This window comes from Rhinopithecus roxellana, chromosome 1 (genome assembly GCF_007565055.1).
Source record: "Rhinopithecus roxellana isolate Shanxi Qingling chromosome 1, ASM756505v1, whole genome shotgun sequence".
Taxonomy (NCBI): domain Eukaryota; kingdom Metazoa; phylum Chordata; class Mammalia; order Primates; family Cercopithecidae; genus Rhinopithecus; species Rhinopithecus roxellana.
Genome location: NC_044549.1, coordinates 127,634,364 through 127,659,413, shown reverse-complemented (window position 1 = coordinate 127,659,413; position 25,050 = coordinate 127,634,364). Strand labels below are relative to the sequence as shown.

Sequence of the window (25,050 nt, the reverse complement as noted above, 5' to 3'; positions counted from 1 at the left end):
TCTGCTTATTTAATAAAATTACTTATTTTCTGAAAAGTGAAAAAAGATCTGCATTTTGTATAGATCTAGAGGAATAAAACAATTAAGTATAATATATAGAAGGGTATATTACCCATAGGAAATAATGTATTTTCATTATTTAGTTCTTAGAACTCTATACTTGCAAAGTATAATTTGAGTGAGTTGAGTCTTCTAAAAGTATGCACTTAAAAAAAATTCCAAACACGTGAGTACATGTAACGTACATGTAATGTATGGAGGCAATTTAACACCTCAGAATACACCATCCAGAACGTTGCCATTTCTTTTGAGGCTTCTTTTGCTGCTCTGTAGTCCTTATATCTCTGTTGTTTCCCAAGAGTAACTGCTGTTATTATATTACAACATAACTAGTTCCTTAAAAAAAATTGATTTTAATGTTTTATATATTTTGGGCTGTATAGAAATGACATCATACTGTATGTGTCCTATGTAAATTACTTTTTTTAACCCAATATTGTTATTTTGAGATTCATTCTAATGTGTGAAGCTATAATTTGACCATTTTCAACGCTGAATTTAACAATAATACATTATATCTTTATGTCACAGTATGTTCTCTTGGTGGACATTTGAGTTGTTTCAATTCTGCTTTTATAAACAGTGTAAATAAACATTGACTCCTACTGTACATGTGAAGTGTTTCTCTAGGTTATATTGCTAATAATTGAATTTCTGTGTCATATAATATACTTGTTTCTATGTTACACAGTTTTAAAAGCAATGCCAAATTGTCATCTGTAGTGCTTGTTTTCAGTTTCCTCTCCTAGTAGTACACAAGAGTCTCCATTGTTTCACATCCTCACCAGTGCTTTGTATTATCTGACTTTTAAGATTTTGCTCATCAGACTCTGTAAATGACAGATAACACAGTTTGTTTTCACTGAACAAAATGGTTATTTAAATTCTAAACCCGAAGTAATGTATAATTACAATAAAAGGCCAGAAGAAAGAGGAGGAAGAGAAAAAGATGTGAGAAATAAAATTGTTATAGTAATTCTTGTTTTCTCTTCCAAGTATAAAATAGTAATTGGAATGTTTAGTGTGCATGTGTGTATACAATGCAATATGATACAATGTAAAAGCAATGCCTCTCTGTTCCATTGGTTGTTTTTAAAATCCGTTTTTATAAGTAATAAGTAATTTACCTGGTTTTGTCTTTACAGTTTGGTCTGTTTTTTATTTGACAGGTGGCAATTTGTACCATACTGATGTCTCACTCTTTGGAGAACCTACCGAATTTGAGTATTTGCGAAAAGTGCTTTTTGAGTATATGATGGGTCGTGAGACTAAGGTATAAATCATGTCTCGTGATTTGGTGTGTGGCTTAATTTTAAAAGAAATATGTTCCACTTTTAATACACATATGAATGCCATATGTTTACTATTAGCACATCAGACATGCTAATAGTAGGTAATAGATAATTATTTTATTGCTGTTAGTTTACAAAGTGAATTGGTGGATCTTGCTTATATTTGTTAAATTTATAAAATACTAATTTTTAAAATACTGTGGGTAACACTGAACAGTAAACATTAAAATTTCATTAACGTAAGAATAATTGGTGAACCATGTGGCTTTTTTTCTTCTTGACTTCGTATCTTTAAGTTAGAAGAATAGGTTTTATTTTCAAGGAGACTTTAGGATATTATGAATAATATCGGAAATAGTAATAATTAATAGCTACCTGGAGAGATTTAGAAACATTGTACTTTAGTTACTGTAAGAAAATCATTTCTGCACTTGTGGAATATTGATCATTTAAAAATTACCCCATGTAAGTAATAATGCTTGGCTAATTTGTTTTCTAGAATGTTGCATTTGTTGTAAGGTTCTTAAATGTAGAGTCTTGTCTTATTCTTATTTGTATCCCTTGCAGTGTTTTAAAAAGAGCCTTATTGGACATTTGGTAAATATATATTGAATTGAGTTAAATGCTTCTAGGGAAATTCATGAGCCTTTCCTCAAACAAAATTTTTCATTTAAAGCAGTTTCTGTTTTTGACATTTTTTACCTTCAAGGAATTTTGATTGTCTGTGTGCCTTGGCTGAGAATGGGATAATGAATTTTCTATGCTCAGAAGCAATCAGTGTTTTAATGTATAGGTGTGTGGGAGTTGCTGAGTCATAGGATACTAAGCAGGTTCAAGCACTGATTTGGCAAATATATTTGAAACCTAAAAAGCAAGTACCTTAAAATAGTATTATAAAAGGAAATATCTTAAAATAATATTATAAATGTATAGATTGGAGATTCAACTAAATACCAGGAGTGGGTTAGAAGTCATTTGAATCCTTAATATCTGTAGAAATCACATTTCATTATATCAAATTAAAGTAATATCTAATGTTGTGAACATGTATCACAGAAGGGAGATATTAAATCACAGCACTTCAGTGTCTTTTTTTTTCTCAATGCCATTTTTCAAAAAGTTCAAGGATAGATAAAACTAATTTTCTCCTTATCTTTTAAAAACAAAACTAACAAAATAACAGCTTTCTCTTATGTCCTTATGGGACATACACTGTATTCCCTCAAATACAGGGTATATTATGTCCTTGTGGGGGGATATTTGAGGTGGGATAGATCGTTTAAAGTTACCTTGTTATTTTGGGGGTGGGGAGGAGAGACATATCTTTAAAAAACAAAAAGCTCCTCAGAACTTTAGCTACTTTGGCTCATTAGTGAATCTAAAGCTATGATGCAAAGGTTGTTGCCAAATACTTTATTTAGCTTTTTCTTGATCTGTAAAATAGAGAGACAGACTGCCTCAACCTGTTTCTTCTGAAGGTTATGAATGTATGTGAGATGAGATAGATAGCTACAGAGCTTAACTACCCTGAAGAAAGGCCTAGCATAAGTGGCTTAAGGGGTAGTACCAATTCAGCCAAGTCTAAGCTTGTGCTTCAGGGCTCTGCAATTAATCTTAGAGTGTGACTTGGGAAGTAGCTGAAAGGGATGTCTCATGGCACAAGCAACCCCTTCTAATAAGCTGGCTGGGAATCTGTATTGAGGAGTAGTCCTCTGTCTCCTCTTATCTTCAACATTGATTCTCCTTTTCTGGCTCTAAAAATGAAGGGTAGTCTGTCATTCTGCCATCGTATTTTATAGACTAATAGAAAATTGGTACCAGGAATTTACTTTTAAGTTGCTGCACATTTATTGAACATGGCCCTTTATCACCATGGTGGATAGCAAGATCACATTTGATACCATCTCTAACTTTAAGGTGTTCACTGTGCAGTAAGGAAGGGAACCATTCTCACTTAACCGTAATGTGATGATGAATGTAGTAAGTGCTGTAAGAGAGGAGCAGAGTCCTCATGTTTACTTGTGGGAAGATCAAGGAGAACATTACGGAGGAGGTGGTGTGTATACTAGGATTTAAGGGGGGATGTTAGATTTTGATATATGAGCCCAGATGGTGGAGGGGTAGCCCAGACAGAAGGTTTCAGGCAGGAAATAGAGTGTGGGTTTTTGAAATCACAAGTAGCCTGGTCCAACTAAAACACTGGATTTATGAAGGGGAAGTGATTTCACTTAAGGCTGCACTCAAGTGCAGGGCCTTGAATGTTCTCAGAGTTTTATCTGTAGGTATTGGGAGGGGGTAGCCCTGAAAATTTTCAAGTAGGGATTGACAAGATCAGAGCTGTTTTCAGACACATCTTTTGTGGGCTTGCCCAATTTCTATACATTAACAAAGAATTTCAAATGGAGACCAGGTTACGGTTTTAGAATAAGTCAGATTTTGTTGTGCCCTTTGTGATTTGATTACCATCTGCAGTTGTTTCTTGTCTAGCAGGATTCATATGTCTTCTCACCTGTGTTTCTTCATCTGCTTTTGTACACAGTGTTCTTTATGAGGCAGATGCCTTTTAAAAGAAGACTGTATATAGTACATACGTTCTTGTAGTATGGAGTTAAGTAAGTTCCCTTCCTTCCTTCTGTCTGTATACTTCTTTTTCTTGGGTTTTGATCCTCCATGCTAATATTGAACCTGAAATTCAGCCTGTTCTCCTTTTCAACATAAAGTTTTTCTCATCCTGAGCTTTTCTGAAGATGCCTCTCCCTAAGGAATGCCTGGCAGGAGAGGTCACTTCTAAATCAGGTGGCTCATTTGAACTTTTCCTTACTTCCCAGGGCCTGAGGATATTGTATGTAGAGTTGACAGTCTGATATCTTTTCCAAGGTGTGGCAAAGAGCCTGGGCTTCTCAAAGTGTTTTCTGGCAAGCCAGGGACGAGCTCTAACTCTTTACTGGGTAATGAGCTGCAGATTCTGGATCGCTGATGAATTTAGAGATGGGTTTACCTTTTAATGTCGTCTAGAAATACGAAGAGACAACTAGCCACAGCTCTTTTTTTTTTTCCCCCCAAACATGCTTGTGCATGCATGTATATGTTGTTTCATAGTAAATATAAATGGACTTTTTGGTCCTTGGAGCTTTACGTGGTGTTGATATTAGAGAAATGCTTCCTATAATTGTGAATCCCTGAATTTTAGATTTTTTGGTATTTATAAAAAAACCTTTATAGATAGTATACTAGAAACTACTTCAGGGTATTATTAAAAAGAAAATACTGAAGTGATTACTACTTCACATTTCTCTTGCCATTTCATGCCACATATTTACAGGCATACCTTGGAGGTATTGCGGGTTCAGTTCTAGACCACTGCAATAAACGAATATCACAATAAAGCAAATCACACAAATTATTTTGGTTTCCCAGTGCGTATAAAGTACATTTATACTATACTGTAGCCTATTAAGTGTTCAATAGGCATTTTGTCTCAAAAAAGTGTATACCATAATTTAAAAATACTTTGTTGCTAAAAAATGCTAACATTCATCTGAGCCTTCAGCAAGTCGTAATATTTTTGCTAGTGGAGGATATTACCTCGATGTTGATGGCTCTTGACTAATCTGAGTGGTGGTTGCTGAAGGTTGGGGTGTCTGTAGCATTTTCCTAAGACAACAGTGACATTTGCCACATCGGTTGACACTTCCTTTCATGAGCATGTTTGATAGCATTTTACTCACCATAGAACTTCTTTCAAAATTGCAGTCAGTTCTCTCAAACTCTGCCGTGGCTTTATCAACTAAGTTTATTCAATATTCTAAATTCTTTGATGTCATTTCAACAGTGTTCACAGCATCTTCACCAGGAGTAGATTCCATCTCAAGAAACCACTTCTTTGTTCATCCATAAGAAGCAATTCCTCATCCATTAAAGTTTTATCATGAGATTGCAGCAATGCAGTCATGTCTTCAGGCTCTGCTTCTGATTCTGGTTTTCTTGATAGCTCCACTATATCTGCAACTACTTCCTCCACTGAAGTCTTGAATCCCTCCAAGTCATCCATGAAAGTTGGAATCTTCTTCCAAACCCATTAATGTTGACATTTTGATCTCTTCCCATGAACCACCAATGTTCTTAATGGCATCTAGAACAGTGAATCCTTTCCAGAAGTTCTTCACTTTGCCCACTGTCATGAGAGGAATCATCACCTATGGCAACTATAGCCTTATGAAATATATTCCTTAAGTAAGAAAACTTGAAAGTTGGAATTACTTCTTGATCCATGAGCTGCAAAATGGGTATTATGTTAGCAGTCATGAAACAATTTAATCTTGTATATCTCCATCAGAGCTTCTGGGTGACCAGGTGCGTTATCAATGAGCAGTAATATTTGAAGGGAATCTTTTTTTCTGAGCAGTAGATCTGAACAGTGGGCTTTAAATATTCAGAAAACCATGCTGTAAACAGGTGTGCTGTCATCCAGGCCTTATTTCATTTCTAGAGCACAGGCAGAGTAGAGTTAGCATAATTCTGAAGGGCCCTAGGATCTTCGGAATGGTAAATGAGCATTGCCTTCAGCTGAGAGTCACAGGCTGCACTAGCCTCTAATGAGAGAGCCAGCCTATGTATTAAAGCTTTGAAGCTTTTGAACTTCTCCTCACTAGCTATGTAAGTCCTAGATGGCATTTTCTTCAAAGAGAAGGCAGTTTCATCTACACTGAAAATCTGTTTAGTGTAGCCATCTTCATCAGTTAACTTAGCTAGATCTTCTGTATTATTTGCTGTACCTTCTCCATCAGCACTTACTGCTTGTATTAATGCCTTCTCACACTACTAATAAAGACATACCTGAGAATGGGTAATTTGTAAAGGAAAGAGATTTAATTGACTCACAGTTCTGCAGGGCTGAACTAATGACATGAGGAAGGCCTCAGGAAACTTACAATCACGGTGGAAGGGGATGTAAACACATTCTTCTTCTCATGATGGCAGAAAGGAGAAGTGCCCAGCAAAAGGGAGAAAAGCCCCTTATAAAACCATCAGATCTCATGAAAATTCACTCACTATCACAAGAACAGCAGCATGGGGGTAACTGTGCCCATGATTCAGTTACCTCCCACTGGATCCTTCCCACAACATGTGGGGATTATAGGAACTGCAAGATGAGATTTGAGGTGGGGACAGAGCCAAACATGTCACTGCTTTACCTTGCAATTTTATGATACGGAGATGTCTTCTCTCCTTAAATCTCATGAACCAGTCTTTTAGCTTTAAACTTTTCTTCTATCTCTTTCTGACTTCCCTCAGCCTTCATAGAATTGAAGGGAGTTAGGGCCTTGCTCTGGATTAGGGTTTGGCAAAGGGAATGTTGTGACTGGTTTGCTCTTCAGACCACTAAGACTTTCTCCAAACTTCTATCCAGACCACTAAATGAAATAAGGCTATTTCATTCTGATTCGTGTGTTCACTGGAGTAGCACTTTTAATTTCCTTTCAAGAACTTTTCTTTAATGTTTACAACTTGGCTAACTGGCATACAAGGCCTAGCTTTCAGTCTCTCTTGGCTGTCAAAATGCCTTTCTCACTAAGCTTAATCATTTCTAGCTTTTGATTCAGAGTGAGAGGCGTGCGACTCTTCCTTTTACTTGCATACTTACAGACCATTGTAGGGTTATTAATTGGCCTAATTTCAATATTATTGTGACTCAAGGAATAGAGAAGCCCAAGGAAAGGGAAAGAGATGGGGGCTCAGCAGAACACAAACCACATTTTCAGATTAAGTCTACTGTCTTACATGGGCATGGGTTGTGGTGCCCTAACACAGTGACTATCATAACATCAAAGGTCACAGAGTGCAATAACAGATATTATAATAATGAAAAGGTTTGAAATACTGCAAGTATTATCAAAATGTGACACAGAGATATAAAGTGATCACATGCTAGAAAAATGGCACCAATAGACTTGCTTAACAAAGGATTCCCATACACCTTCAATTTGTAAAATAAAAACAAAAACTAAAAAACGGTTTCCGTGAAGCTCAGTAAAGTGAAGCACAATAGAATGAAGTATGCCTGTACTTCGTTTCTAGACTGCAGTTTAACACACAAGATTCTAGGCAGTACAATTTAAATGATGAGGGTTTTTGTAAAATTTGGAATTTTCCAAGAACTGAGTTGTCTTAAATATATATATATATATTATTGTTGTTGTTGTTGTGTTTTTTAAGACAGGGTCTTACTCTATCACCTGAGTGACAGTGGTGCAATCATAGTTCACTGCAACCTCAAATTCCTGGGCTCAAGCAATTCTCCCACCTCTCCCAAGTAGCTAGTAAAACAGACATGAGCCGTAACACCTGACTAATTGTTAAAATTTTTTGTAGAGATAGCCATAAATAAAATAGCCATAATTCTGGCTAATTTAAAAAAATTTTTTGTAGAGATGGGAGTCTCACTATGTTGCCCAGGCTAATCACAAACTTCAGGCCTCAAGCGATCCTCCCACTTCAGTCTCCCAAAGTGTTGAGATTACATTTGTTAGCCACCATACCCGACTAAACTTTTTTTTATTACCAAAATGGGAGAAGACGAAAGACAAAAGGAAGATGAAGTCTGAAACTAAAATCTTGCCATGTGTGGGATTTGTGAGGAATAGTATTAGTTGATCTGTTAGTAGAAATAAATATTAGAAATATGTAAAGTGTCTTGCCTAGACTTAGTATATAATAAGAACTTTAAAAAAGTTAGTTCCTTTCCTTCCTGGAAATAATTATGGTACTTTTTTTCCTAATGACATGAGTCTCCAAAATTTTTGGTTAACTATATTATCTTTTCCTTAATGACCTTCCCCAGATCACTTCCACCCTTCCCCCTTCCCACATACGCAAAGTCTGTGTAACTATGATCAAGGAATGTTAGAGTCAGTTTTCTGGGCTACCCTTCCATCTGCTGTAGGAATCTTTAGGAGAATACTACCACCTGATTTTGTATGTAAGCACTGAAGTTGTTATCCTACTTATTTCATAAGTGGTATCTTCTTTCCTCTCTGTCTCCCTCAAAACTTCTCATCTTGATACAAAATAGGGAGTTTCAACCTTTGAGGAGAATTTTCCAGGAGCTTATGGGTGACAGTCTGACTTACGGTATATTTATTTAGATCTGCACAATTTATAATCTTGTTTTGCAAGCCGCCATGTGTAATGTTTTGATTCATCATGTTTTCTACCAAATAAAACATCTTGTGTTTATTTAAAATGTAATTTGTATTTCTATTAGGTTGATGTGCTGCATGTCTTGAAAAATACCTACTGAGCATGTTCATGTTCATGCAGTAGCCGTGTTTATGAGATATATGATGTGATTTAGTTAAAGCTGAACATGGGGGTATTTGAAATCTGATTATTTAGAGCATATGTTTTGGCAATACATCACTTACCAGATAGATTTCTGCAAATAAGAAGCCTTTTAAAATGAATGTATAATAAAGTTTTATTTTAATAAAGGGGCCAAGAGCATTAGAATTTTATATAGCTTCATGCTATTATAAATGCATCTTGTTAAAATAATAATAAATCTAGACATTGTAAGGAGTCCTTTTAAATTGAAATTCTAGTGTTGTTATTTCCTTGACACATACCTTCACATCATACTTCTTTGTTCGTGGCTTTCATTGAGAGCACTTAAGAATCCCACCAGCAGAACATGTCAGAATGGGTTGAGACTTTATGTGCTTCACTGTCTGTTAGTGATCATCTCTTGCTTTTCTTATAGACCATGGCAAAAGTTATAACCACTGTACTGAAGTTCCCTGATGATCAGACCCAGAAAATTTTGGAAAGAGAAGATGCTCGGCTAATGGTAAGTTCTAGAAGTAGGCTCTAGATAGAAGAAGATGATATCCCATCTGTTTATATTCTGTCTCATTTATAAGGACTTTTGAGTTGGTAAAATAAATTTTAAGGTTTCAAATCTTTATTATATCACAGCCTGAAAAATGAGAGTGAATTTACACTAAGACATTTAACCAAGGGTAAATGTGAATGGATGCCCTCAAGGGAAGGAACAGTCTAATTTAATACCATATAAGAGGTTGACACCCATATATGCTATATGGGATTTCCAGAACTTGGGCTGTTTTTGGAAAGGATGGAAAAGACATTTGTTCGGGTATATCCAGTAATAATTTTTTAAACCAAATTATATCATGATGTTAGATGTTTTATATATTATAGTTCTTTATTTTATTCCAATTGATTTCCAAATACATTAATTCTGGGTGAAAGAATTTAAGCATTCTTGAGCTTTTGATACCTTACGGGGGAAATCAGACAAACAACTGAATTATTTTTAAAAACATAGTGTGAAGTCAGCTGTAATTGAAAAATGAAAGAAACACACACTGTGTAAATTATACAAAATTCTCCATGCCACAGTTAGTTTTGCCCTGGGCCAGTAATTTAATAATATTCATTCTAGGCAGAGTGTAAAACTTGAAAAATTTGGGTCCTGCATTCAGCTCTCTTTTTCTGCTTCCTTTCCTTGTCTTAATAGTAGCCTGCAGAGCCCTCCGTGAATACCCTCCTCCTCCCAATCTCTTAACCTATTTCATCATACCAGTGCTGGTTTTCTTCTCTCTCTCTCCTCACTAAAGCAAGCCAACATCTTTTCCTTAATGGTGGGTTAGCGTGTGTCTGAGCATCTCCAATAAAGAGCATAAGTCAGTAAGTCCCAAAGCATCTCATCATATCCCAACATATTATTTTCTTACAAAAGTTCTTGATTCTCTTGAACCCAAATCTCCTTCTCTACATGATCACCTATTTGTTCTGGTTCTAACTCATAGAACTCAACCAAAAATCTGGGGATGACCTAGATGGAGGGGCTTTCCCCCTTCCGGCTAAATAATACCTCTTGCACTTACAGCCTTTTATGAAGTTCCTCTGACCCTCTGCACAAGGTCAGCCCTGAAGGGACCCCAATGTCTCAGGCACATTCTGACCACTTCTTGGTCTCCTCTAAGCTCATCCTAGCATTCCCTGACCTTTGTCCCAGTGCTTCATTGTATATTGTATTGTATTATATACTTAATTGCCTGTTTGCAGAGGTAATTGCTAATATTTTGGTTAGCATTTAATTGTTTTTTTGTAAAAATCCCTCCTCCGCCACTCCCTGGCATTTCGTAGCCTGAAAAGCATTGCTCTAGTTATTTCTGGTTATAAATATTTTTGATAAAGAAGTATGTCACTATAATGTATACCATTCATCAATAGAGAGAATGTTATTTTAAATTATAATGAACATCTAATTCTACAAGTGTGAAATTTTGTATCCATGAGTAGAAATTTTTCCTTTACTGGGTAAAATAGCTATCTTTGTGAAGATAAAAATTTCTAATACAGTTTGAGCCTGTTGACATAATTTTGTCATTATGGTCCAGTTTAAGAAAATAATTTTAAATGATACAAAAGGGCTTTTATATAGTTATCTGTATTCATTCTTCCATAGCTGCTTTATCATCTCGATGTTGGAATATGGCAGACTTTACTTTTACTGCATTTTCTCAGGATTTGCTGTATAGTGTAGACTCATCTTAAGTCACTGCTATAGCAAATGTGGTAGGAAACATTCCCCTTCATTCCGTATACATATGCAGTCTTTGGTTGATTTGCTTTGATGAAAAACAAATCAAATTGGTAAATGTAGGTAGTGAATCCATAAAACTCTTTTAAAGCAGACAAAAAAGTTTCTTTTTGTTAAGTTTAACTTTAAAAAAGTCTTTGAAAAACAGACTGTTTTCTTCCTGAATACAGTGGTATTCATTCTAGGTAGGGATGAAATGGTGGCTGACTTATCCTTCATGAAAGAATCTTCCTTTATCCCAGAGGTTGACCTGCCCAGAAAGAATGTTCTACTTTTCTACTACTCCTTTAAGCAGGTCTCATCCATCATTATCTCTTGCTTAATGAATAAGTTCAGTCAATAGTCGTCTACTCTTCTAGTTGTTACGGGAAATATAGGAAAATAGAAGATATGGAAGACATTGGTTGTTGACCTTGTGGAACTTTTCATTTTAGGGGGAAGGGGTAATATCCATTCATACATGAATAAAAAGATATGCTTAAGTAATATTATTCAAATAATAAAGATGCTTAGGAAATAAGAAATTTTATGATGAACATGAAATGAGGAAGGCCCCAAAATATGAGATGACATGAATTAATCAATTTGAGCCAACTTTTGTCAGTTTAAGGAGATTCTTGATACTTGATAATGTGACTCATGATTGTTTCACGAGTATAAGAAAGTTGAAGCAAGAGTTACCTTTGTCAGAGATTGCCATCATTCATAAAATGAGCGATAAGAATCACTGTCTTTGAACAAGTCTCTTGAAGAAATTTCAGCTAATTTCATACCTCTCATTGAGCTGTAGCTCATTAGAACAAAACACAGGTATGAAAATGACTTTTCTGGCCGGGCGCGGTGGCTCAAGCCTGTAATCCCAGCACTTTGGGAGGCCGAGACGGGTGGATCACGAGGTCAGGAGATCGAGACCATCCTGGCTAACACGGTGAAACCCCGTCTCTACTAAAAATACAAAAAACTAGCCGGGCGAGGTGGCGGGAGGCTGAGGCAGGAGAATGGCGTAAACCCGGGAGGCGGAGCTTGTAGTGAGCTGAGATCTGGCCACTGCAGTCCAGCCTGGGCGACAGAGCGAGACTCCATCTCAAAAAAAAAAGAAAAAGAAAAAGAAAATGATTTTTCTTTTTCCAATAGAAAGTGCACATGATGAAGTGTATAGAAAACAAAACTGTAGGAGTTTATTAATCATTTTTAAATGATTTAATCACATTAATTTTAAATATATACATCAAAATGGATCTTTTCTGTAAGTTTTTGTAACTGTGCAGCTATGGTTTCACTTCTGTTAAAATCAGCAACCCTAAGTGTTTTGTTATTTTTGCCTAAGGGCTGAAAAGGTGGTATAAGAAAACCAAAACAAACCTAAAACATGTTGCCAAGCTACCCCTCTGTCAAATTAATATTTGGGATGCTTACAAGAGTGTGAATCGTACTTCTTGTTGACAATGTACAGCCCATGTTAGTTTTTACATTATTTATCGGCTATTATCAGAGGAATACATTCTAAAAACTTTGCTTTTTGACCATGACGATTATACATTTACTTTGTAGCACTAATCAAAAATTTTCTATGACTGCTGCTGAGGTACTTTTCAGTATATCTTATCTTTACTATACTTTGCTTTCTTCAGTGAGTTTTATACTCTTTATGTAAAAAACCTCATTAGAGGATACAAGTTATTACTATTTTCAGAGTTTAACCTAATCTCGAGTAGATTTTATAGATGAGAAATCACTATGTGTTAAGTAAGGTTAAATTATAGAGCATAATTACAGTCTGGTTTATTTGAGGATCTTGGTGTATAGGGAAGGAATCTTAGTCCTTTGTTGACTTGCTATGGAAACTCAGGCAATTCTCAGAGTCTCTTTTCTTCACAAGACTAACATAATCTTGTTAGGATTGTCGGGGTACCAGAGTACAGTTGTCTGCGCTGAGTGATAATGTAGGGATGGTGATGATGATTATTTAGCCTCCTTATAGCAATGTGTAGAACTAATCTTTTCTGGAAAAAGAGACTGGAAAGGTAAACAAATCATTTATGTGTATAATAAAAACCATTAAAGACATCAGTAGGAGAGTCAAGTCACAGGATGACACCAGCCCACAAAATGCCCCCATCTCCAGCTTCAGTACCTTAGAGTGCCAGGCACATGCGATATTGCTGGGTTGAAAGCCTAGATCTCAACAGCTTGATTGCTGTATGACTTAGAGCAAACCGTTTTCATATTTTTGACCCTCATTGGTAAAATGAGATTGTTGGATTATACTATCTCTAGGGTTTCTTTCCCCATAAAGTATAAAATTTTGTTTTAGATTTGTTTCAAGTAGGAAAAAGAATTGCCTCTAAACAGCAGGCAGAAGTTAAAACAAAATGCACATACCAAATGCACGTATCTCTGTTTTTCCTAGAACAGCCTGTTTTCCTTCCTCTCAATTTTTAGTTTACTATACCTTGCTATTTCATTTTGTGATGGTTTAGGTAGCTTAGATGGCCAGAGTAGACTGGATATTTGAGTACCACAGTATGGGTAAGAGTGAATACAGAAGTCCTTGGCTTGTCTAATTGTTTGTGTTTTTATTGAATAAAACTGCCCTAGAAGTACACTCTAATTTTTTTTAAAGGAGAATGTTGTTACATTCTTTAAGATAATTTCATTAGGAAAGTTTATTGTAATTGGGTAACAAGTCATCTCAGAATTGAGAGAGTCCTTTGTTATATGGAAACCCCTCTTTAAAAGTTTTCTTAGACACTTTTCTCTTTAGAGCGCTAGCAAAATGTAATGACATAAACTGACACCACTGTTTTCTTGATGACTCCATTAAAGAAAATTTCTCTTCTTTGATGGAGAAGGTTGGCTTGTTTGTGTTCTCTGTCCATTCTAGTCATGTATTTCAATTGCTCTTTTGTTGACTCTCCTTCAGCTTTGCTTTCACACTGATCCTTGGTGTTGTATATAGTTCTTCATCATTCCTTGCCCTGGACCAGTCTTGTATTCTGTTAACGTCTCATTTTCTTCCTTTGTTGGAATTTTCAAAATTCCCCCCGAATTAATAAAATCATCAGAACTTTTCAGCATTGCTAGGTAGAGAAGTTTTCCATTCCTACACGAGGTTTACCCTTTCCCTTTGCATGGGCTCAGAAGATGCATGCAAGGTGGGTTCAGGAAACACGTACAAATAAAACTGACACATTGTAGAAAATATTGCACATGTCAAATACATATTTGTTTTCTTGAGAGTGGTTTTTATTCTGGTATTGGTAGAATAAGGTAATATGTGATCATTGGAAAAAACATTGTAAGCCAGAAACATAGAAAGGGAGTCCCTCATGATCTTCAGCCTCCAAACTACTTCTGCTGTGCCAGTATCATCTCTGTGAACAGTTTGGGGAATATCTCCATGTTTTCTAAGCCATATAATTACATATTTATAGTTATTCCTTTATCACTTATTTTATAAAAATTAGAGTATGCAGTGGCTTGCTTTTTTCACTTAATATATTTTTATATTATTCTACCTATTACAAATTGTTCTCGTTCTTTTCAGTGGCTGATTGTACGATTATATGGATGTCCTACAGTTTAGTTCACCAGTTTCCTGCTCATTCCATTTACTTATTTTGTTTTCAAGATTTTCAGTACTTAACAAGCATAGACATAGGGAATATCCATGTACATGGATTTTGTATATTTCTGCCAGATTGGATATATTAACCTCATTGTGTTGTGTGTGTTGTACATATTATTTTCTAGCTTATCTTTTGGTTTTGCTGCTTTTTACTAACTTTAAATATGAAAAATAAATAAAATGGGGTTTCTGAGGTTGGCCACACTGTCCAAGAATAGACTTAGATTTTATAAACAATCTTTGTTTTTAATGCTGCCATTTTAAATCACCGTGAAGGTAATTAATGATTTTGGACTATGACCATCTTACAGTGGGGCATAGAATTTATTTAAGGTTTGTCACAGTAAAAACTGTATTTGAGATTGAATTTCCTTAAATTGAAATTTCGGTTTGGGTCACCATTCCTGAAACCATTTCTGATACATTGTTGAATTACAAGATAGTTATTCAGTGATAAAATTGACGTATGTTAGGAATGAGAATTCAACATCGAGACACATGACTCTTCAAATTCATCATCATTTTCCCGAAAACTTTTTAGGGTAAATTGGGATTATGCAAATCAAATTTTAATGTGTACTTTCATGGAATTATGAAAGATCCTTTTGTAAAGCAAATAATTGCCCCATAATTTAACTGGTAAATATGTACTTAAAATATGCAGTACACCTTTCATTATGTTAAGTCTTTAAATGAAAGTTGCATGTAAAATCTCAGCGACATAATATTTTATTTACCTAGGATATGGGGGGAGGTATTACAGATTCCTTATTCCTTGCCTGTGCACCCTCGATTTGGGGAGATTTGAGAAAAATTTAAGTGTAGTCTGTAATCCTATGAACTTCATATACACATATAATCTATGTGTTATATTAAGTCTTAAAACTAACCCAATAAGCTTTTTTTCTTCCTGGCTTTGTAGTTTACTTCACCTCGCAGTGGTATCTTCTGAGTAAACCATCAGTCTGTGCTTAGTTAGCATGTGGTGAGTGAAGAACAATGTCTTTTGTCTTTTGTGCAAAAATCAAATGTGTTGCATGATACTAACCATTTTGCTGGAATTCTTTTGCTCTCGTTTAATGAACATATGATTATGCTATGGGTTAATACAAGTATTTTCTGTTCATTCTGTTATATGGATCAATAATAGTTAAAAATTATTACCACCAGTAAGAGTTACATAATTTTAGGAAATTTCATTTCTTTAAAGAGTAAATGAAAGTTTGAAAATTGCTCTCTGAAATTTTGTTAAATAATCCAAAAAAGTATTTATGTAACTTATTTTCCCTTTTGTTTTTAATTTTCCAAGAATGATCTTTGAAATTATGATTGTGAGAGAGAAGTGAAAATCATTTTCTAGATAAAAGTGAAGTGGTATATTTCGTGAGAATTAATCCTACTAGCCTAAGTAGAGTCAAGGCTAGTCAGAAATAATGAAAACTAGTAAGATTGATTTTAAAGTATAGCTGTATTACTTCCTGGGATCAGACAGTTTAACACAAGACAACACATTTGTCCTGAGGAGAGACCCTTAGGCAGCTTACTTTAATTGTACCTGATTCTTTCTGATTCACATATTACAGTGAAATGGAGGCATACAAAATGTTTCAACGCAGTTGACTGTCTTCATCATTTAAACCCTCTCCCCTCATCTCTACATATTTTTCATGCTGTTAGGTTGATTTAGTACCCCCTAAAAATGTAGCATACATCTTTACCTCAGCCTTTGCTAGAATTTTCACAAAACCAAAACAGATCACAATTAATAGGGCTTCACTATAGTTAAATACTCTCAGTGATTGTTAATATCCAGCTAATAATACTATCAGGGTTTAAAATGGCAAGATACAACATTTCTCCGTTCTTTTAAGCTTTTACCTTTTTTTTCTTTTTCTTTCTTTCTTTCTTTTTTTTTTAATAAGGAGAGCCTTTATTACCTTTATTATCCTTTTTTAATAAGGAGTGCAGTAGTGTGATCATAGTTCACTGCTGCTTCAGCTCCTGGACTCAAGGGATCCTGCCACCTCAGCCTCCCAAGTAATCAGGACTACAAGTCGCCTGTCGATTTTTTTTTTTATTTTGTAGTGATGGGGTCTCACCATCTTGCCTAGGCTGGTCTCGAACTCCTGGGCTCAAGTGATCTTCCTACCTCAGGCTCAAGTGATCTTCCTATCTCAGCTTCTAAGCTTTTATTTTTTTTTTTGAGACAGAGTCTTGCTCTGTCACCCAGGCTGGAGTGCAGTGGCGCAATCTTGACTCACTGCAAGCTCCACCTCCTGGGTTCACGCCATTCTCCTCCCTCAGCCTACCCAGTAGCTGGGACTACAGGCACCCGCCACAACACCCAGCTAAGTTTTTGTATTTTAGTAGAGACAAGGTTTCACTGTCTTAGCCAGGATGGTCTTGATCTCCTGACCTCATGATCCGCCTGCCTTGGCCTCCCAAAGTGCTGGGATTATAGACATGAGCCATTGCGCCTGACCTTCTAAGCGTTTATCTTTAAAAATCTTCTGTGCCTACATTTGAGCCTCCTTTTGATTTTAATATATGTTATTTGGTTTGCCTTAGTGATTACCCAGAACTTTCTATTTTTGTCATCCACATTACAGTGGCTGGCAGTACAGTGCATGGTTTTGTTAGGTTACTTTGATAATAAATGTGAACATTGAAAAACTGTAAATTCTATAGCTAACCCATTAAATCTTAATGTTTTCCTTTTAAAAACAATATTATAAATATTGCATTGCACTTGTTATATTATTGCAACTAAATATCGATTATCACAGGAAATATATATTGTGCAGCATTTCTATTGACTGTCTCCTCAACTTTTAGTTTGAAACATTTCAGACATAAGATTTGCAAAAATAGTACAGTGAACACCCATATACCCTTCACCTAGTAATGTTTGGCCAGATTTTCTCACTTGTTCTCACTCTTGTTCTCTCTCCATATATATTATTCCCCATTTGTAAAATTTGGCAATTATTTACCGACATGCTTGCAAGCATTTGACAATTGTAAACATATACTAAGTACTTTAGCATGTATCTTTAAAAACAAGGACATTTTCCTACATACAGTACAGTTATTACACTTAGGAAGTTTAATATTGGCTAATACTAATATATAGTACATAATACTCAGTTTTTTCCAGTTTTCCAAATAATGTCTCCCATAATTTTTTAGAATCCAGGATCTACTCAAGAGATTTCACATTGCATTTAGTGGTCATATTTTCCTAGTCTTTTTTAAACTAGAAAACTTCTCCTAGCTTTTTTGTCTTTCATGATGCAGCATTGTTGAACTGATCTTGAATTTTGTTTCCCACAACAGATGAAGCTAAGGTTTCAAAATAATAACTGACAAAGGAATTTACATATAACAGAAGATCTTGTTGATGTCTTCTTTAGGTTCCTAGGACCAACATGATTGTTGAACTAGTTTTATAAATAATATGCTATTAGTATACATTATGAGTGGTGAATCATATTGTTCATTTACAAATTGAGAAGACTAAACCTTCCCCTATCCACTTATATATATGGAAAGTTTGCCTCTATTAATCTTACTTGGTAATTTATTTTTATGGGATTTTAAACTCATACCTCGATGTGACTACTGGTTTTAGCATTTTCTTTTTCTTCCTTTTCTTTTCTTTTTTTTTTTTTTCTTTTTTTTGACACGGAGTTTCATTCTTGTTGCCCAGGCTAGGGTGCAATGGCGCAATCTGGGCTCACTGCAACCTCTGCCTCTTGGATTCAAGTGATTCTCCTGCCTCAGCCTCCTGAGTAGCTAGGGTTACAGGCGCCCGCCAACATGCCCAGCTTACTTTTTGTGTTTTTAGTAGAGACAGGATTTCACCATGTTGGCCAGGCTGATCTTGAACTCCTGACCTCAGGTGATCCACCTGCCTCGGCTTCCCATAGTGCTGGAATTACAGGGGTGAGCCACTACTCTTGGCCAGCATTTTCATTTGAGAAACATTATGAGAAAGACTTTGGCTTTGTCATAGATTTTTTTTCCCCCGCAGCATGGTCATACCAGGCTAGAGTGCAGTGGCGTGAACACAGTTCACTGCAGCCTTGACCTCCTGGGCTAAAGGAATCCTCCCGCCTCAGCCTTCTGAGTACCTGGGACCACAGGCACATGCCACCACACCTAGCTATTTAAAAAAAAAAAAAATTTTGTAGATAACAGGGTCTTGCCATGTTGCTCAGGCTGGTCTTGAACTCCTGGGCTCAAGCAGTCCTCCGATCTTGATCTCCCAAAAGTGCTGGGATTATAGGCATAAGCCCAGCCAGCATTTCTAATTAATTTATTTTTTGAGACAAGGTCTCGCTGTGTTGCCCAGCCTGGAGTGCAGTGGTACAGTCACAGCTCACTGCAGCCTTGACTTCCCAGGCTCAAGTGATCCTCCTGCCTCAGCCTCCTGAGTAGCTGGGACTATAGGCACACACCATCATACCTGCCTAATTTTTTCTATTTTTTGTAGTGATGGGATCTCACTATGTTGCCCTGGCTATTTTTAATTTTTAAATTAAATTTCTTAATTCCAGATGATACATAAATTTTCACACCAAAATGCTGTTTGTCTTTTGCTATTATGTCGTGCTGGGAGAATTGCAATATGTAGAATAATCAGCATACTGGATAAGAGGAAAGAGCTCTTTCTCATCTTTATTTATTTATTTATTTTTTGAGGCAGTCTCGCTCTGTTGCCCAGGCTGGAGAGCGATGGTGTGATCTCGGCTTACTGCAGCCTCCACCTCCTGGGTTCTTGAACTCAGCCTCCCAAGTAGGAGGCTACTGCCTCAGCCTCCCAAGTAGCTGAGAATACAAGCATCACCACACCTGGCTAATATTTTTGTATTTTTAGTAGAGACAGGGTTTTGCTGTGTTGGCCAGACTGGTCTCAAACTCCTGGCCTCAAGTGATCTGCCCCCCTTGGCCTCCCAAAGTGCTAGGATTACAGGCATGAGCCACCATGTCCAACCTGTCATCTTTAATTCCAGTCCAATATTTGTGAGATTCAGCCAAGTCAGCGTGTTTACTCCTGGGTTACTGTATAAACTGGTAGCATTCAATATGTGGTGAATGGTTGCAGTTCCAGATTTCACTTAGAAATGTCATTTTCCAGGATTGCTGGCTATAGGTTGGTTTACATAATTGCAAGAATGTTAATTTTTAGAAGATACCTTTAAGATTTAGTATTTAAACAATTTCTACTTTTTTGTTTGTTTGTTTTAAAGAATGGGGTCTTGCTGTGTTGACCAGGCTGGTCTCGAACTCCTGGTGTCAAGTGATTCTCCCATCTCGGCCTCTCAAAGTGCTGGGGTTACAGTCATGAGCCACCACACCTAGCCTTATTTCTCCTTCCTTACTGCAGTTTCTAGACCATGGAATAGCATTTTATTTCAAACTTGAAAAAGCAAATCTCCCAAAAAGTCAACCTAAATGTTTTGGGGTTTTTTCCCCCCTTTCTTTATTCTCTTTTCCTTTTTCTTTTCCAGTCATGGCTCCGATCTTCATCTTGAAGAAGAGTGACATTGGGCGACTGCTGCTTGGAAAATTGTCCACACTTGCTACTCTTTGAGAATGAAGTTGTCATTCAGGGCCTCTCATGTAGCCAAAAGACAAGAAAAATCTGGCCCACAGATATGTTGCAGACTGCCTTTAAAATAGATTTTATCAGTGGAGAAATGGTGATAGTTTTTTCTTCAGTTTTCTCTTGGGAAGAGTTTTATGTTGTTTAAAAAATATTTTGAATGACTTAACCTGCTTTATGGGCTTACATAATATTCCTTTCATCCATTCTTTTTAAAGAACGGCTTACCTTTCCTATTTATTTTTAGGGTGATTTTTTAAAAAGACTTGTGCAATACATTTTGAGGTGAAACTTAGTGGATTTTTTCTGATAAATTAGAGCATTTAATTGACTATTTTATTCAGGTTGATCTGTTGAATATTTGCTAAAGACCAGTTCTTTAAGCTAAGACATGTAATAAATCCCAAATGGCAGTACCTCATTGTTTACTTAGCTTTTGTACTTATATTTTTCAGAGGAAAAAAACACTACTGTAAATTGTGAATAGCCAATACATAACTGTATTGTATGCAGATCTGTGATTGTTGGCAGTGTCATCTCTGAGAAACAGATAAATAAAGTTTATTTACTATATAACATTTGTTTATTGTACTTCTTCCTCAGTTGAGATCTAGTTTTACAATGGTTAAGAATGCATATTCTATTTGGATGAATATAGTGAGGAATTATTTGTCAATATAACCAAATGCTGAGCATTTGAAAAGAATTTTCGTGTTCAAATTTGGTATGACCAAGTTAGAAGGAGCATGGAAATAATACCCTCATGATGTCTGTTTTAGGATTCTGACAACTTGGAAACGCCTCCTCTCTCTGGAATAGACCATACTTGAATTATTTTTTAACTTACTGAAAGAGAAATTTCTGTACACTGAGAGATGGGTACTGTTCACAGGGCTTCACACACCCTTCATATTCTGGGAAATACAATACTCAATATCTAGGTATTATCCAATCTCTGCCTCAAGGTAGAATCTCAGTTTTCCAGCCAGTCTGGACCTTAGCTCTCCTGATATATGATAGAGTGGGGAGCTCTGGGGGACAGATAAGCAAGGGGTCGGCCCATAACCCGTAGCTGACTCCTTTACTATTCCAGTGAGAGAAGAGGGTCTTCTTAGCACACAACCACCCCGCTCCCCCAGCCTCGGTTTTAAAATCATGGTTTACTTAAATTGGCAAAATTTTGTCCCACCAAAGGGTTTCTGACAACAGATATGACTTCTTATCCTTATCTTTTTCTAGGGTAGAAATGGTGGACTCTCAGTGAAATCCATATGCAACTTTCTCTCTTTAACCCTTGTATAGAGACACACATGTCTAAAAGAGGAAGGATCAAAGAGAGCAGCAAACTTTTTCTATAAAGGCCAGAAAGTACATGTTATAGGCTATATAGTTTCTGTAGCAACCTTTCAACTCTCAACTCTCATTATAGTGCAAAAGCAGCCATAGATAATGCATGAAAGCATAGCTTTGTTCCAACAAAACTTTATAAAAGCAGGTCTCAGGCTGGATTTGACTTGCAGGCTGTAGTGTGCCAACCCCTTAGAAGGCAAACAAGCTGGATTTTAAATATTTATTTAGGGGGCAGGGTTGGTAATCATTTAATATATAGGAGTTGCTCATTTTTCTTCAGTACAGCTATGCAGCCCTTGTTTCAGAGAAAGGGGTACAGTAAACTCACTTCACCTTGATTAAGAATAATGGGGACATTCTTTCGATGTTACTTGTTCCAGCGAGCACATAAATCCAGACACAGGTTCAGAAACTAAGGCTCTCTCCAAGACCTCATGACTGCAGCACGCAAAAAGATTGATGCAGTAAATATATTGCCAAAAAATAAGCATTTCACTTTGAAAGGTTTTAGATGTGCAGATATTTAGCAAGAATTTTTCGCAAAAAATTCACTTGAAGTTACTAGAATTCATAGACACTTTGTTCAGGTCAGGTGCATGTACGACCTTGGTCGTAGAACTACCTTAGAACAACCTTAGTGTTGACAATTGTTGAAAATTGTTGAATTAGGTGTTCCTGATTAAAGGAGTGGAACATTATTTCTAATTTTCTGACATGTAAGTGTTGACTTTTTTTCTTTGAAAAATCCATTGGCCACAAAAATCTGTAGAGTAAGTAACACACATAGGCTATTAGAGTGCTCATTCATTTTACCTGCTGAATGCCCAGAAAATGGACATGGCTCAGTTGGAGCTGCCTTATCCTCTGCAGCATACTGGGGCCACAAAGGAATAAGCTAAAATACTGTGCCCAGACTGAATCTTTTCCTTATGTCTGAAAAAGCAAACAGGGAAGACTTACTGCCTTTTTTTTTTTTTTTTTTTTCCTGATTCTGAAAGAAATTTAGGCTAATTTTAGACTAAATTTGGAGAGTTCACATGGAGCGTTTCGGCCACTTTACATCCTAGTTCTTCCCATGAAGTCACCAGCAGTCGCCAGCTTGACCACCCAGTAGATAAGGCACCAAGCAAGTGGCTCCCGAGCTGCCCACTTCCCTGCATGCCATTCATGCCAAGCTCCCTTTCAAAAGTGCCCGCATTTCTGCTTCAAAAGTGAAGTAGTACCCTTAAGGGAGGAAGCCTATGTTTTTTTCCCTAAGCTAACTTTGGAATAAAAAGTCACTTTCTTACAGCAAGAGACTGAACCTGCATTTCGGTTCCAATTTTGGTGGCCCATGTGGGCTGCCCACCTGGGCTACTGAGGCGGTCCCTGAGGGAAGATAAACTAGAATGGTGGAGGTGGCTACTGTACCATGTGTAGTGGCTGGAAGTCTCCCACTTTATCTTTTTTTTTTTCTCCTTCTTTTCTCACACCCTACTTGTAAAATCTGGCTTCTAGGCGGAGCCCTACCAGGCTATGTCTTCCTTTCTCTTTTCTGCCTGCTTTACATCTGCTGTTACTAAGTTGCTGGTGCTGAGATAGGATTCCTTATTTGTGGTCTAACTAGAATGTAAACATTGGAAACTCATTTGAAACTGAAGAAAAAAGTATAAGAGTTTTTTTTTTTTTTAATTCATTCTGTGATTTAAAAAACAAAAACCATACCACCATAGAGACTGCTTTACCCAAATTTTAGTTCATAGCTTTTGTTGGATTATATATTGGAGCTAAGAAAGTTTAGCCATGTAAACAGGTTCCAGTTTCACCAAAGAATAGTGTGGATCCAGCCATCTTTCATAAAGTGGTGAGTGTATATATAGAGAGCGAGACTCCATCTCAAAAAAGGAAACAATATATATGTATATGAATGAGACTGATGTTATTAGTTCAATGAAAACAGCTAAATCTTCTGAGCTATCAACAAAATGCCATGTGTTTTCTTAAACACTTCATAAGAACAGGCTTTAACAATGGTTAGTAGGGAAGTAACTTTAAGTTGTGTAATATCTCCGTTTTCAGAAGTAATCTAAATAAATTGCTAAAAATGGGAAAACTGGGTACATAGAAATGAGATAATGCTTATAAGTAAACTTTTTGTATAATTTAAAATGTTAAAATCATTTTGGTTCTTATTTGATGTGTGGATCATTTTCATGAAGAGAAAGGGTTATTATATGGGAAACATGTTCCAGAAATTGTAGAACAGTTCTCATCTATAAAATGCTAATATCCGATAGGCAGTTCAGAATTTCTTGCTTCCTAGGTTTACATAAAGTGTGCCAAAGATGTGTTCTTATTGAGAAAAAGAATAATTTTGTCTAATTCTAAAGTTATTTAAAAGTTAATTCAAATTATGAACTTGAAAAGGCTATTGCATCCACATGACTTTCTGCATTGCTTTTAAAGTCCTTGTGCTGTTAAGTTACATGGCTTTGGGCCAGGTGTGGTGGCTCACGCCTGTAATCCCAGCACTTTGGGAGGCCAAGGTGGGCAGATCACTTGCAATCAGGAGTTCGAGACCAGCCTGGTGAAACCCTGTTTCTACTAAAAATACAAAAATTATCCGGGCTTGGTGGCACACGCTTGTAATCCCAGCCACTTGGGAGGCTGAGGCAAGAGGATTGCATGAACCTGGGAGGCGGCGGTTACAGTGAGCCGAGATGGTGCCATTGCACTTCAGCCTAGGTGACAGAGCGAGACTCCATCTAAAAAAAAAAAAAGTTACACGGCTCTGACTCTTGGGTCCAAAAAGGGCATGTGATAATGCAGTGTCTACCCTTAATTCTTGTGAGCGGTTAAAATTCTTTGTAAGTTCAACAGTGACTGCTCTAGGACTTTCTGGGAAGAGCAGTGGCACCTGTCCCATGTTGTAGCTCAGTAGCTGAGGCTTTGCTTTTTTTGTTTTTTTCCCGAGATGGAGTCTCGCTCTGTCTCCCAGGCTGGAGAGCAGTGGCACAATCAGCTCACTGCAAGCTCCGCCTCCCTGGTTCATGCCGTTCTCCTGCCTCAGCCTTCCGAGTAGCTGGGACTACAGGCGCCCGCCACCATGCCTGGCTAATTTTTGTATTTTTAGTAGAGACGGGGTTTCACCGTGTTAGCCAGGATGGTCTCGATCTCCTGACCTCGTGATCTGCCTGCCTTGGCCTCCCAAAGTGCTGGGATTACAAGCGTGAGCCACCGCGCCCGGCCAAGGCTTTGCTCTTTTACAGTGGAGGCTTAGGTTCAACTTCTGGCTTAGGGAATGAGTCCTTTCTGCTTTGTTATTTCTGTGACCATTTGCCATTTATTAATACTTTTTCCCTCCATGGACAGCTTCTGATTTCCTATCTTAAAACTTTCCATTCTCTGAGCTATATTTTGGGGCAATTCTAGGTAAAAACCGTTTGCCATCCCTTTGAAACTACCTTGTGCACCTGTGGTTGTCATACCCTCAAGGCTTATTGAT

At 36.8% G+C, this 25,050-nt stretch overlaps 1 protein-coding gene across 5 annotated transcripts in view; it reads left to right on the top strand.

Moving 5' to 3' along the window:
- The window catches only part of GOLGA4 (golgin A4), a 124,038-nt gene extending 103,244 nt beyond the window's left edge, over nucleotides 1–20,794 (top strand). For 3 of the 5 annotated variants that reach the window (XM_010376626.2, XM_010376625.2, XM_010376627.2), the window contains 4 exons: nucleotides 1,230–1,333; nucleotides 9,112–9,198; nucleotides 15,531–15,593; nucleotides 20,122–20,640. In XM_010376626.2, the coding sequence (XP_010374928.1) occupies nucleotides 1,230–1,333; nucleotides 9,112–9,198; nucleotides 15,531–15,560 (221 nt within the window). In that variant the 3' untranslated portion in view covers nucleotides 15,561–15,593; nucleotides 20,122–20,640. Of the gene's footprint in view, nucleotides 1–1,229; nucleotides 1,334–9,111; nucleotides 9,199–15,530; nucleotides 15,594–20,121 lie in introns of all 5 variants that reach the window. The other 2 variants (XM_010376623.2, XM_010376624.2) reach the window with 2 other exon arrangements.
- The last annotated feature ends 4,256 nt before the right edge of the window (nucleotides 20,795–25,050 follow it).